Source organism: Moschus berezovskii, chromosome 16 (assembly GCF_049115385.1).
Source record: "Moschus berezovskii isolate FMDL1 chromosome 16, NW_MosBer_1.0, whole genome shotgun sequence".
NCBI classification, from domain to species: Eukaryota; Metazoa; Chordata; class Mammalia; order Artiodactyla; family Moschidae; genus Moschus; species Moschus berezovskii.
In genome coordinates this window covers 72775932-72790460 of record NC_142475.1, presented here as the reverse complement: position 1 = coordinate 72790460, position 14529 = coordinate 72775932, and the positions used below count along the sequence as shown (strand labels likewise).

At 40.0% G+C, this 14529-nt stretch overlaps 1 protein-coding gene across 8 annotated transcripts in view; it reads right to left on the bottom strand.

Annotated features, from left to right (window-relative positions):
• Positions 1–14529, bottom strand: part of ASPH (aspartate beta-hydroxylase) — a 183100-nt gene that overhangs the window by 106446 nt on the left and 62125 nt on the right. For 4 of the 8 annotated variants that reach the window (XM_088844454.1, XM_055432548.2, XM_055432549.2 and 1 more), the window contains 7 exons: positions 13976–14047; positions 9573–9662; positions 9349–9471; positions 5783–5815; positions 4467–4523; positions 3919–3972; positions 3430–3462 (listed from right to left, as the gene is read on the bottom strand). In XM_088844454.1, coding sequence (XP_088700580.1) covers positions 3430–3462; positions 3919–3972; positions 4467–4523; positions 5783–5815; positions 9349–9471; positions 9573–9662; positions 13976–14047 — 462 coding nt within the window. The remainder of the gene's footprint in view (positions 1–3429; positions 3463–3918; positions 3973–4466; positions 4524–5782; positions 5816–9348; positions 9472–9572; positions 9663–13975; positions 14048–14529) is intronic. The other 4 variants (XM_055432551.2, XM_088844455.1, XM_055432550.2 and 1 more) reach the window with 3 other exon arrangements.

Sequence of the window (14529 nt, the reverse complement as noted above, 5' to 3'; positions counted from 1 at the left end):
TCTCCCAAATCACTTGTTAACAGGATCCCATACTCTGTTTACCCCGGGGTGCTGCTGAATTCCTCTTTTATCCTTTCTGACTATAGTGGAGGTTCTGAGTTACCCACAGCTCTGTTTTCTCTTCACTCTGGATCCCAGACCTGGCAGATTCTCTACTTTGCAGAGTAAGTGATGCTCAGATGTTCCACCTGGGGCAAATGGCCCTGCCTCTAGCCCCTGAGATGAGGACTCAGCAGGCAGGTCTTAATCCACTACCTTAACCACAGCCCAGGGCTCACCTCTCTCTGCTCCACTGCTTAGGCTCTTGTCTCTGCCACCATCTCCCCTCGAGTCCGGCTAGTTCATAGCTTCCCTAGTTAGCCTGATTCCTGCTTTTCCCATCTTCCAAAATGCCTCAAATGTCCTCGTACCCTAAAAGCAAACTGTGTTATATTCCTAGCACAGTTACAAATGTATTCCCCTTGATCATTCAATAAAGAAAAATATCAAGCATTTATTATCTTTTAGATACTATGCCCACTGCTTGGGTAGAGTGAGGGACAGTTTTTAATAAATGCTTTTCTATCCTTCTGATGGTGTTTGAAAGACAAACTAACAGTGAATACTTGCTCACTCTGTCACCCTGAACTGGGTCCCATTTTAATATGCTCTTCTATCAACTGAAAAACAAACAAGCCCTTTCTTTTTGTTGCTGCTGTCATTTTTATTTTCATTCGTTTATTTATTTTGTATGCTTTTCTTTTTTATTGAAGTATAGTTGATTTACAACGGCTCAGGTGGATAGCAAAGTCACTCAGTTATACATATACATGTGTGTTTGTGAGTGTATATATATTATATATATATATTTAGATTCTCTTCCATTAAGATTGTCTTTATCCTTTCTCTCCTCCATTTCACAATCTAATTTCTTCAGAGTCATCTGCACATGCTGTTTTCTCACTGCCTCTCCTCAACTCACTTCAGTCTGTCTTCCAGTGCTGACCACATCCCTGAAAAGACTCCTCTAAGACTACCCACGTGGACACTTCCGGCCTTTATTGAATCAGGTCTCCTGGCAGCTCCTTCCCTAACAAATGCTCTCATCCTTGGACTCCAGGGCAACCATCCTCTCCTTTGATTCTCTCCTTTCTCCTTGATCTTCATCATTTCACCTTTTTCTTAGCAGGCATTGAAGGCTGCCTTTCATCAGGGTGCAGCCACAGCGCCTCCTCTCATCTAGCTCTCTCCCCTCTCTTAAACTACTTCAGTCTTTGGATTCAATCATGATGCATATTCCGAAGATTCTCAGACTCAGTTGTGAATAGAATTCTCTTCTATGATCCAAATACCATCCATCAGCTAATTTGATCTCTCCCCTTGGATGGCTCAGCAGGCACTACCCGCATGAACAGACTGCTCATGACCTTCTGGCCCCAAACCTGTTTTCCAGTCCCATCTGTCTTAGAAAAAGCACTCTAACAGTGGATGTGGTTCCCAACACCTCAGGTCATATTTGTACCTTGTCAACATTTTCAATTATATTTATTATAATATTCTGCCTATGAAGATATCTTTACTTTCACAACATCTTACTTAGCATTTTATCTAATTTTATACTTCTTTTCAGAGAAGGCAATGGCAAGCCACTCCAGTACTCTTGCCTAGAAAATCCCATGGATGGAGGAGCCTGGTAGGCTGCAGTCCGTGGGGTCGCTCAGGGTCGGACACGACTGAGCGACTTTACTTTCACTTTTCACTTTCACACATTGGAGAAGGAAATGGCAACCCATTCCAGTGTTCTTGCCTGGAGAATCCCAGGGACGGCGGAGCCTGGTGGGCTTCCGTCTATGGGGTCACACAGAGTCGGACACGACTGAAGTGACTTAGCAGCAGCAGCATACTTCTTTTAAATTTGATTTTAAAATTCTCTAGATCTAGTCTGCAACTTGCATTTGGAACACGTTCTTACCAGCGTATTTGGAAAAACACAGTAATGACTGGCAGAAATTAGAACACTATCTCAAATCCTACTTCTGTGTGCAATTTTTAAATTCCAAATTCCTCTTTTCTCCTTTAAATTCAAAATGGAAAAGAAAACCTAAATGCATTCATAGTGGCCAAGTTATTTAATTTATTATAAAAAATATTAGTCTCTAGAGATAGACTCTAGGATTCTTCTCATGGCATCCCATTAGGACCTGTGGATGGTGATCTTGGTAGCGCAAATCTTAAAATCACATGTTTAATAAATTAGCATACTGGATCTATACATAGCTCTTTCTAATTTTCTTCACTTGAAATTCATCAGCTAACATGAGACCACAAGTTTTTTTTTGAAAGTAGAAACTTCATATTCATATTTGAGCTTCAAGCCCTAAAACCATCCAGCACATAGGAAGTCCTCCACATCCGACTCAAGACCTACACATCTCTTCATCCTTCTTGTTTCACAGAAAGTTATTCTCAAATGGCTTCTTTCCTTCTATGGAGTCATCTTTGAAGATATTGAAACAAGAAGGATCCGTGGCTGGCTCTATCATTTCTTAGTCAAATGAACGTATGCAAAATTACTTACATTCTCTGAACCTTACTTCTCTCATCTGGGGAGTAGTGAAAACATAACCTACTTCAGGAAGTTTAACGAAAACAGCATGGGAAGTGCTGGGGCAACAAGAGTAGCTGCAATTGCCTAAATCAGAACCTGATGCCAGAACCATTTTCTCTATGCTGCTTTAAGCCCAGAATGGAGTTCTTCCATACCTTTCTCCATGGAGAGCAGTCATCTTTATTTAATGAAATTAATTTGCAGAAGCAACTAGAGTAGTTAAACTCTGACTAGTCTTCACTTCCCTGATAGCTCCGTTGGTAAACAATCCTCCTGCAATTGTAGGAGGCTCTGGTTCGATTCCTGGGTCAGAAAGATCCTCTGGAGAAGGGATAGGCTACCCACTCCAGTATTCTTGGGCTTCCCTTGTGGCTCAGCTGGTAAAGAACCATCTGTGATGCAGGAGACTTGGGTTCGACACCTACTCTGGAAAGATCCCCTGGAGAAGGGAAGGCTACCCACTCCAGTATTCTGACCTAGAGAATTCCATGGATACAGTCCATGGGGTTGCAAAGAGTCGGACACAACTGAGCAACTTTCACTTCACTTCACTTCAAAGTAGTCTTCAAGCACAGGACTTATATTTAATTTAAAAAGAGCCACAACAATAAAGCAGTAAGATTAAATTTTCCTGAAAAATTTGTAACTGCTTCCTAAAGCAATGGTAGAACCACTGGAATGGATAACCATCTCCCAAAGTAAACTCTGAAAACTACCAATTGATTGGGCTGGTAAGTTATGGTATTTGTAGCTCAAAGTATCACTCTCCATACTTTACAGTCAAACTCTGAGTAGATTTTAAAAACAAGTAGGTAGCTTAACGTTAAGAAGCATTTTCAAACCTTGTTCATCATAGTCTCGGTAGGTGACATCATCTGCAAAAAAGAGAATAAAACCAAAATAAGTATTACTTGAGTTATTACTTTTTAGTCATTTTAGCTAAAAAGCACAACTAAATCTCCAATACAGAATTCTGTTCCTTTAAATATTTAATGACTGCACAATCAGTGAGAAAGGCCTCTGCCCAAAAACAATCATAGGAAAGGACAGGTAAATTATTTTCATAAAAATTTCTCAAAGTGGCATAAAGCAAGACATGCAGAAGAAACAATAGGAATTAATATCCCGTTTTATTATAAGGTGGTGGTAGATGAGATGAAATATGAAAGCCTGAAAGTCTTTTTGAACAATCTACGCAAAGCAAAAAATCCTATATTTGGCGTTAAAATTATCTTTGACCCATCAAAAGAAAAATCATCATGTTAACAGAACATTGCAACCATAGAGCAGGAAGTAATGTTTAAAATCTAATGAAAACATTCATCAAGTACCTGTTTCTTGGTACGTTCTTTCAGCATCATCTACTACTACTGGTTCACTGGAATCTAAAAAGAAAAAAACATACACCTTTGCCAAACATGGAAAAACACGCACATTGCTAGACACTACTCTAGAATATTTACAAATTAACTCTAATTCTCACAATTGTGTAAGATAGATATGATTATCACTATTTAATAAAATTTAAGCTGAATAACAGGCCATAATTTCCTCTCAAGTCACAAAGATAGGAAGGAGCAGAATTAGAATTTTCACCAAATCTGGCTCCACTATATCACACTGCCTCATTCATTCCCAAATATTCTTGCCAGTATTCTATTAATATTTACAAAATCCCAACAGTGATCTGAAAAACATCTCCTTTTTCCCCATTTCTCCATGTAATATTCAACTATATTCAGAAATTTGTATAATACCTGGGCACCCAAAAATGACTCAAGTATTATAAAGAGATCTCTATTTTGAATCAAAGTGAATCATTAACCCTGGGTGGAAACGACCTTGGTCACTGCCTGAAACAGAAACATACATTACAGACCTGGATTTTCCTGCTCATATATCATGTCTTCCATATCTTGACTGTAGGCTGGTGAAGCTATAAATTAGGAAACAATTAGGAAATGACAAATATGTCTCAGAAAAGGATTATGCTTGATATTTAAAACAGGAAAAGCACAATTTCTAGTGGAGACAGAAATCAAATCAAAATGATGCTCACACTTACATTCATTCACAAAACAAACAGGTACTAACTTGTGCTAAATGCCAAATACAAAGATGAATAAGAAAGTTTCCATCATCAATGTAACTGAACCACAAAATCATGGAGATATATTATCATTTAGTTAATGAAAATTCAATGACATTCACAGAACAAAAAATGAGGCAGACACACAGAGCAGTGCAGGTGAGCCCTCCTCCCAGGCACACAGCAGGCACCTGACCAAGAGAGCCTGAGTGAGGACCCATATTCCTAGCCACTCACTTGGACTCAACACCTGAGCACCCCCAGAGTACAATGTAATTCTCATGTTTACAGACACCTACTGTTGAAACGACATAGATCCTAAATGCCAGCCAACAATATGACATAATCCCATAGAAAGAGGGGTCTATTACGACCCTGGGAGAAAAACTGGCCAACACAGGCTTACTGAAAGATGGTACGTTCATCTCCAGTGTGGCCATACTTTCTGGGGACACATGATATGAGATGAGACACAACTCTGACCATTCACTGACTTGGTAATTTAGGACTACAAAACATGCAATTCTACAGCATCTTTTTTTTTCAATTATCTTCTTTAAAAATTTTTTTTTCTATTTATTTTTCTTGAGGTATACAAGGTTTATAATGTTGTGTTAATTTCTGCTATACAGCAAAGTGATTCAGTATACATATATATATAAATATATGTTCTTATTTATATTTTTCCCACAATGGTTTATCACAGGATATTAAATATAGTCCCCTGAGCTATACAGCAGGACCTTGTTGTTCATCCATTCTATACACAGCAGTTTATATCTGCTAATCCCAAACTCCCACAGTACCTTTTGACTTAATAATTCCACTCCTGGGAATTTATCTTCAGGAAGTAGACTTCAAAAGCACAAAATTATATTCATATATACATGTATCTATATGTAGATATAGACATAAATATATATATATGTGTACATACAAACATAGATATATAATTGTGGTATAACACTATATAATAATAATAATTTATTATGTATTATGTGATATTTGATATAAAGTATAATAATTAATAAATAATAATCATTTTATCTCTTTCTTTTATAGGAAAACAGTAATTAAAATAGAATAATACCAAATTAAAATCTTACCTGTCTCTTCTATATGGTAGCTATCTTCAGTTTCTGAAAATAATAACATTAAATAAAGATTACTACCTTAATAAATGGTATATTTATATATTTTATATGTATATTATGTATGAATGTTTATCATTGATTTTATTTTGAAAGCAAATAGGTATTAAAACAAAACATGAAAATATCAATAAATGTCTGCTAAATATCTTTCACTAGAACTACATTAGAAATGCCTCACATATTTTTCTCATAGGATCCACTTAACAACCCCACAAAGATGACAAACACGGTAACTTGAGCTAAAAACGGAGGGTGATTTAGTCAGAGTAAAGACTTGGGCTTCCCAAGTGGTGACTGTGGCAAAGAATCTGCCTGCCAATGCAGGAGATGCAAGAGATGGAGGGTTCAATCTCTGGATCAGGAAGACCCTCTGAAATAGGAAATGGCAGTCCGCTCCAGTATTCTTGCCTGGAAAATTCCATGGACAGAGGAGCCTGGCGAACTAGTCCATGGGGCCATAAAGAGTTGGACATGACTGTTCTCACAACACAGTGACAAAGCCTGTGTCCACATCACAACCCCCTTTGCTGATCTATTTTCTAGACATGTCCTGCCATTTTCGGAAGCAAAAGTACAGTCTCTATAAGGAAACACAAAGGGAGAACCAAGGACTTAGATGTTTGGGGAGCTGAAAGGTCAATGTGCTGATACCTTCATCTACATACCCCTGATGGCCAAGTGCTGCCACTCACAAGACCTCTGTTAATTTAACAGCCATATGGACATAAGTATTTTAATTTCTGAAGACTCATAACAAGCAACTTTTATGTTCAAACTGAATCTATGTCCCAATTAAAAACTAGGTCAGAAAATAAAGTTTCCTCAATTTATGAATTTTTTAGAAGTGTTTCTGCCTACCCTTGATCTATAACTCCTAACCTCAAAAATATCAAATTCCTTGTGTTTCTGATTATTTGAGTGTCTTAATTCAAACATGTTATATAAGCATCATCTAGAATATTGACTGTCAATCTTCCTTAGTTATCCTGGCCAAAGATGGGAAGGAGCAAGAGATTCCTGGGAAATGATGAAATCATTTCATCAGCATTCCTACTCAGAAATGTTTTCCCATAGAAATCATGATATTTATGATATCAGAAGGTCTAAAGTTCAAAAGCTAGTCTGTAAATGTGTATTTTTAATGCACAACACAAGTGAGATCATACACATGTTGAAAAGCATTTTGAACTTAAATTTTCCTCCCAAATTATGCATCAGATACAATTCTGTAGGTTGGTATGGAAACCAAACCATCACTTACAATGTTATTTCTATGGAAAAGTGTACTATCTGCTCTCAACAACAGGCATGAACATAAGCTTTTGGAAATACATTTACTCATAAATTAGGAGAGGTTTGCTTCTCAAGTAGTTCCCCATTATATTATTGTAAGAAGTAGATCTACAATAATTCCTCATAAGGTTTATGCTTTAAAATAGTCCCTGCAACCATTTACCAACAGCATTGTCTGGAGGCTACCTATTCACTCAGTTCTTGCATGGCCTGGACAAGTCCCATGAGCTCTGCCTGATTCCCACTGGCTCTAAGCACAGACATCCCGTTCAGACACAGCAGAGCGGGATGTGAAGTAAGGCCCAGGAGACAGTAAACAGCCCAATCACACCTGTGCTCAAACCTGGCGGCACTTATATACCCCCGAGGAGCTTTTACAATCCCCCATTTTGGGGGCCCCACATCCCAAACACTCCAATTCACTTTGACCAGGGTGGGCCACTGGAATTCTTTTAAAGGCCCCACAGGGGATGCTGAAATGCAGCCAGGATCAGAAGCAGTGTAATGGGACATTAGCCTGTCTTAGTGGATCTTATTCATAAGAGGTTTTCTCTCTGAATCTAGGATGCTATGGCTCCAGACCCTCCTACCTTTACTAGCGCTGTGGATCTGATCTACTGCCTGTTTCTCACTGTTCTGTCTACTGCTCTGAACTCAGCTTAGGCTGAGCTAAACCTTGAAACCTGCCAGGCACCTCCAGTCTAGACCCTCTGCAGCCAGCAGTGCTGTGTTGTTACATGAGTGCTACAGACTGAGGATTACTACACGGTGGGTGGGGTGTGTTGTGTAACCGCTTGCTTCATACTGGGTGTCATCAACCACCCCATGACCTAGTTTCAGCATAGGCTTGTTTTCTTCTACCACTCTTTTTTAAATTTTTGGCTGCACTGGGTCTTCGTTGCTGTCTGCAGGCTCTCTCGAATTGCAGCGAGTAGGGGCTACTCTAGTTGTGGTGCATGGGCTTCCCACTGCGGTGGCTCCTCTGGTTGCAGAGCACAGGCTCTAGGGCACAAGGCCTTCCGCAGTTGTGGCTCTCGGGCTCCAGAGCGCAGGCTTCAGTAATTGTGGTGCATGAGCTTAGTTGCTCTGGAGCATGTGGGATCTTCCCAATCCAGGGATTGAACCTGTCTCTCTTGCATTGGCAGGTGGATTCTTAACCACTGAACTACCAGGAAGTCCCTCTTGCATCACTCTTTACAGATAAAACATCTCTCTTAAAAAATAATGTTTCCTTCATACTCATTTTAAGTATAATATGATATACAATTTGTATATTTTCAAATAACAAAAAGCAGAGTACAAACTTGTGGCTTAAAATCATTTAAGAATTCTTTAATGTCTCAAAGGACTGCTTTAAGAAGAGTACAGAGAACAGACCCCAAAAGAACGAAGGATGTGGACTTAATTTAGCAGGGCTCTAAATAACCACGGCAGCCTCATATTAGAACAGAGCAATAAGTATATGAATGAAAAGTTTTCTATATGTCAGTCGTGAATAGCTACCATTCTAACTGGCCTAATGCAAACAACACAAAGTGAATGACTCAAGTGATACTTAAATAGCTAGCATTTAATTTAAAATATTGATACATGCAAACCAGTCAATATGAAGTCTGGTCCATATGTAGACTACATTGGGCCTGCTTCCTGATTTTCCAAATAAAATTTCACTGGAACATAGCCACACTTACTCAACTGGGCATTTTCCAGGGCTGTTTCTACCCCATGGCAGCAGAACTGAGAAGTTGCAATAGAGGTTTTATGGTCTGCAAAGCCTAAAATAATGACCAGCTGGCCATTTACCAAAGAAAAAAAAAAAGGTTTGCCAATGCCTAGGTTACAAATTGTATTCTACCCATTGTATTCACAGAGTTCATTTTAGAACAAGACCTTTGGTAGATTATTAAGGTCAATATTTCATCAGTTGCTTGAATTTCTTATAACAAATGGCATTCCAGGATGGAGAGTCCAGTAATTGTCCTGAAGGATTTCACTTATATCCTATAAGAAATGCATAAATTCTCAGAATTCCTCCTACTGTGCTTTGAATTTAAAAATTGGGACATTTATTTATTTTAGGGAAAAGACTCATTTTATTGAAGTTTCTAGCTTCAAGTTAAAGAAAAAAACTTTCGATAAAAGTTAAATATTGGTTTTAAAAAACAATTCTAATTACAAATGACTCATTGTGCTTTATTCAGAAACCAAAAACAAAAGTGTTCTACCTTCATGAACGGCTCCAGGTCCCATGGGTTCATATCTGTCATCTGCATCACTTCCTACAAAGACATGGTCTTCGGGTTGCAGTTCTTCTGCTGGTCCTTCTGGTTCCTGGTGCAGGTTCTCTCCTTGAACAACAATAATGAACAAAGTGACACAGGTCTATGCCAAGGGCCCCTGGCAGCAGCCAACACAAACACCAACGGCCCATCTGCAAGGCTGCACGTACCCGCTGCAGCTGCTGGGCACACCCTGCCCCTCCTCCGGGCCACTGCACACGCCAAAGCTCTGTCCTCTCTCTGGCCAAAGGCTAGTTCACCTGAGGGGGCAACAGGTCTTCTTTCACTAGAACTTAAATTCACCAAGGATGAGACCTCACCTATTTTACTGGCTCCGTCTGCCCAGCACCTGGGGCTATGATTAGCCATGAGAAGTTCTCAATCCACATTTAATAAGTGAATAAATAAATTCAGAATTCTTACTACGTTTGCCTCTTCAATGATTGCCAGATCATAGAAAAGGTCACCTTGTGATCTTCCGTTGAGAATCGACTTAAAATTCCACTTAACAGTTTTAGACAACTTTGTGTAAATGTTCTATTGCAAAGAACAACTGACCACCGGCTAAACCATATGTGAGGTCATCAGCATTAGGTCAGATGCATTATTCTTTGCTGCTAAAGGTTCCTGTGTTTACCCTTTAAGTTATGTCAAGATGCTCATTTTCTGTTGTGAGACTGGCATGATATACTCAACCATTTCTCTTCCCTTGTGTAGATGTTGGACATGCTGTGTGACTCCATCATAGCGTGGGTTCGCTTGTCATTGTGGTCTGAGACATCCTCCCAGTAGTACCTTGACATGGCCTCATGCAGAGGATGTTCCACATATATCATTCTAACCAGAGAACTCAAGTGAGCCAGACAACGGTGTGCAGTGCAGTACCACTCAAGGAATCAGACCATCTAGGTCCACCTGTACCAGCGTGTGTGACCCTGGGCCAGTAACTTAACTACTTTGGGTCTAAGATTTCTCTTCTGAAAAAAGGAATAATAAGAATACCTACTCATAGCATTGTTATGAGGACTGAAGGGCTTAGAAAAATGCCTTACCCATAATAAATAAGGGCTTCCCTGAGAGCTCAGTTGGTAAAGAATCTGCCTACAAACCAGGAGACCCCAGTTTGATTCCTGGGTTGGGAAGATCCCCTGGAGAAGGGAAAGGCTACCCACTCCAATATTCTTGGGCTTCCCTGGTGGCTCAGCTGGTAAAGAACTGCCTGCAATGCAGGAGACCCGGGTTTGATCCCTGGGTTGGGAAGATCCCCTGGAGAAGGGAAAGGCTACTCTCTCCAGTATTCTGGCCCAGAAAATTCCATGGACTATATAGTCCATGGGGTCGCAAAGAGTCTGACATGACTGAGCGACTTTCACTTTCACTATAATATGTAAATTTTATTGTTGCTGTGCAGCTGCTGTTAATATTTTTACCATCATCGTCACCACAGTGGTAACAATAATACAATTTCTACTGCTACTGAACTTTCCCCTCAAACTGCAGAATGGTGTTCTTAGTCACTTTACTTGATGAGTTCTTAGTCACTTCAGTCACTTGGTGTGGCCCAGTGATGCTCTCAGGTGTTAACTGGGCCATTAGGCCCTTTTATGTTGACACTGTTTTCGGTCTTCTCTTTACAGCCTCCTATCTTGTTTCTCATTTCAGATTTTCTGCTTCTCAGTGCACCAATCAATTTTTCCTGTCACTAACTGTACGACTCCTTTTTTCTTCTAGTCATGTTCCTTATTTACTTACTTATTCAGTGTAATTTTACAGGTTTTACATGTGCAGGGCTGAGCTCTCTCGGCCATCTATTCAACAGAAGCCCCTGTTTTCAGCAGGAGCTCCATACACCGTCTGAGCGTCTCCATGACCCAGGGACAGCCTGCAATGAGGAAAACTGTCTCCTGAGAGCTCACGAGGCCTCACCAGAGGCACGGCCAATGCCCTCTGCAACTGCCGCCCCGAATCTATGAGGGAGCAATTATCCAACAGTAAAGGGCTTGAAGAACTGTACTAAAGCCATACAGCTAATAAAAATAACTGCAGGACCAGAACGCGACAATTATAACACAGAAGGATGAGAACAGAGTCTACGTTAGAGACAGTGTCAAGGAGGCAAGTGTGGCCTGATAAGATGTGAAGACTGGAACACACACACAAAGACAGAACAAGTCCAAAGTCCTAGGGCAGAGACAGGCCTGGCGATTACAGAGAAAAGAGAGAAGGCCAACTAGGCTCGAGAAAAGTGATCAAGGGGAGAGAGATCAGGCCCACAGTAGGCTTGGCCACATCAAACACTGGGTGCAGAGGAGCAAAGATGGAAGCAAAGGCCCAAGTGGATGGAAGAGAGGATGGTGGTACTGACACTGCAGAAGTCAGAATACATTTTGGAGGCAAAGCTGAAGGGACTTGCTGATGGATTATGCATGAGAGGGGAAAAGGAGAAAGAAATCAAGGAAAACTCCCAGGATTTTAGCTTTGGCAACTGAATGGATAAAGAGACCACTAACTAGAATATAAAAGACTGGAATAAAACATTTTTTTCGGTGGAGCTGTGAGATGGAGAGGAATCAAGAATTCAGTTTTAGGAACACTTTGAGTCTGAGATATCCATAAAACATGCATATAGAGATAAGAATAGTTATCTTATCTCTAGTTAGTTATTCAGCTAGATAAATCCAGGAGCTTAGATGAGAGATCAGGGCTGCAGATATATATTCAGAAGTAGTATTTAAAGCCATGGTCTGTGGTTTTCTAAGGAGAAAGTCTTGACAAAGAAGAGATTCAAGGAATCCAAGTGGTAGACTGGCTTCTTTCCTCCAGTGTCTGGCTTCCTGCATCCACCCAGATGTCCACCATGCCCTCCACTTCCTTCTCCCCCAACCTTGGCTGAAATTTACTTTGATCAACCATCTTGACTCACTCAGATCCCCAGTCCAACCTCCCTGTCCCATATTCCTACTGACAATTCCTCCACCTCATTTTTCACGCTGCAGACAGAATACACAACACTCCTTCACACCCTCCAGTGGTTTCAACTCCTCTTCAGTTCAGTTCAGTTCAGTCACTCAGTCCTGTCCGACTCTTTGCTTAGCATCAAGTAAAAACATCCCGCCCCCTCATCTCTCCACCTGTGTTCAGATCCTTTTGGTCCCTGGACTTTCAGACATGCCATGCCCTTTACTTAAAACTTTGCTAACAACCTTTGACTGGTGAAGCATTGCACCATCCTCCAGCTCCTAAATCAAAAAGTCATTTCCTCCAGGAAGCCCCTGGTGACCCCAAAGTCTGAGTAAGTTCCACATAGCATCATGTATTTCACTATCACAGCACTTACCTCATCATATTGAAATCAACCATGTACTGAGATTGCATCATCCTTGGCTTAGGTTAAAGTTGAAATTAAAAAAAAAGATGTAGGAAAGGAAAGCCTGTGTTTGCTCACACAGACAGGTGAAGTAGCTCTTCTGGCTGAGAAGAAATGGTACTAAAAGGACACAGGCTCCTAGACCCCTACTAGCCAAGGGCAAAACCCTCAAACTCAGCCAAAGCTGGTCTCCCCAGTGGAGCACAGATGGAGCTTGATGGATGCTTTACACTTAACCGCAAAATACACAAGATGGACTAAGATACTTAGCCGGCCTTCAAAAGCCCAGTTTAAATGATAGGGAATTGTTTGTTTTTAGGCAACATAATTTTTTTGCTTTAGGGCCACCTTCAGCTCACACCAACACACTAGAAGTATCAGGACACCGTGTTTTCTGCTCTCTTCAAACCCCTTCTGTTACATTTTAGTGTGGTGTGTATGTGCAAAGTCGCTTCAGTCGTGTCTGACTCTTTGAGACCCCATGGACTGTAGCCCCCAGGCTTCCCTGTCTGTGGGATTCTCCAGGCAAGAATATTGGAGTGGGTTGCCATGCACTCCTCCAGGGGTCTTTCCTACCCAGGTATCAAACCTGCAGCTCTTAAGTCTCCTGCATTGGCAGGTGGGTTCTTTACCACAGAGCCACCTGGGAAACCCTTTGGGGGTTCCGTGTTTTTATCAACATGAGTCAAGAAACAGTCTTAGCAAATCTGAAAACATTGGTTTCTAGAGTACCATTTAATATTCTCCATACAGAACTTAAACTTTTTAGATGTAAGAGCTAGCCAAATGCTTTACATTCTCTAAGTAAACAGCATGTTCGCATCTTCTCTAGTAATATGATCGATGTAATTAAAAGTTTCTTTTTGCTCTGGTGGCCACCCAAGCAGTCAGTATAATTTGAAGGTTGAAAACAGTTCCCAGAGAGCCTATTACAGTTTGCCTGGTTCTCTTCTATTTCCCTCCTCCTGTTGCTAATGTTATTTGTTCTTGATGCATTATTGGTCACACCATCATTGGTCTCCATTTGTTTATTCTCTTAACAATAAAATGGGGGAAAATAAAACTAGCTCAGTGTTTAAAACACTTGTCCTCTAATAACTTTTAAAAGCCCACTCAATTAATACTTAAATTTTAAAATAATATTCAAGTCGTTTTATGTAGTTAACCATCATTTTAGTAATACATGAAACATATTTTAATTCATACCATGTTCTGAGTATACTGTTTCATCAATTGACTGAACTTGTTCATGTACTTCATCTTCAATGTTATGAGGTCCTAAAATAATTAAACATAACTAAGTAGAAAAAATTTAGACATTAAAGCATAACATGAAATATGACCTCCACGTATACACATTAAAATGAATATATTGGATTAATCAGCTACGCACCTTTTTCCTAACAGCTCAATCCTTTGTTTTGGGTTGACAAATATGGTAGATACTTAAAATTGGTTTTGAGAGCAGATATAAATGCTAAAAGACTTCTCCATAAGATATCAAAAAATAAGAAATGAATCAGGTTCAGATTTTTCTTAAAAAAAAATTATTTCGGTTTCTAGTTAACAAAGTTCACATTAATAATAGAATAAAGAAAATAGGAAGGGCAAAGTTTTCAGAAAAGGAAATACTGGGAAATAAAGATAAAATGCAGAAGATGAAGTCAATATACATTAAAGCACATGGTCAACCACTGTCTTTCCCAGCAGTCAGGAAAAAAGGCTCCTTGGCTGGTGGGAGGGTTGGCTGCCTGCTCTCA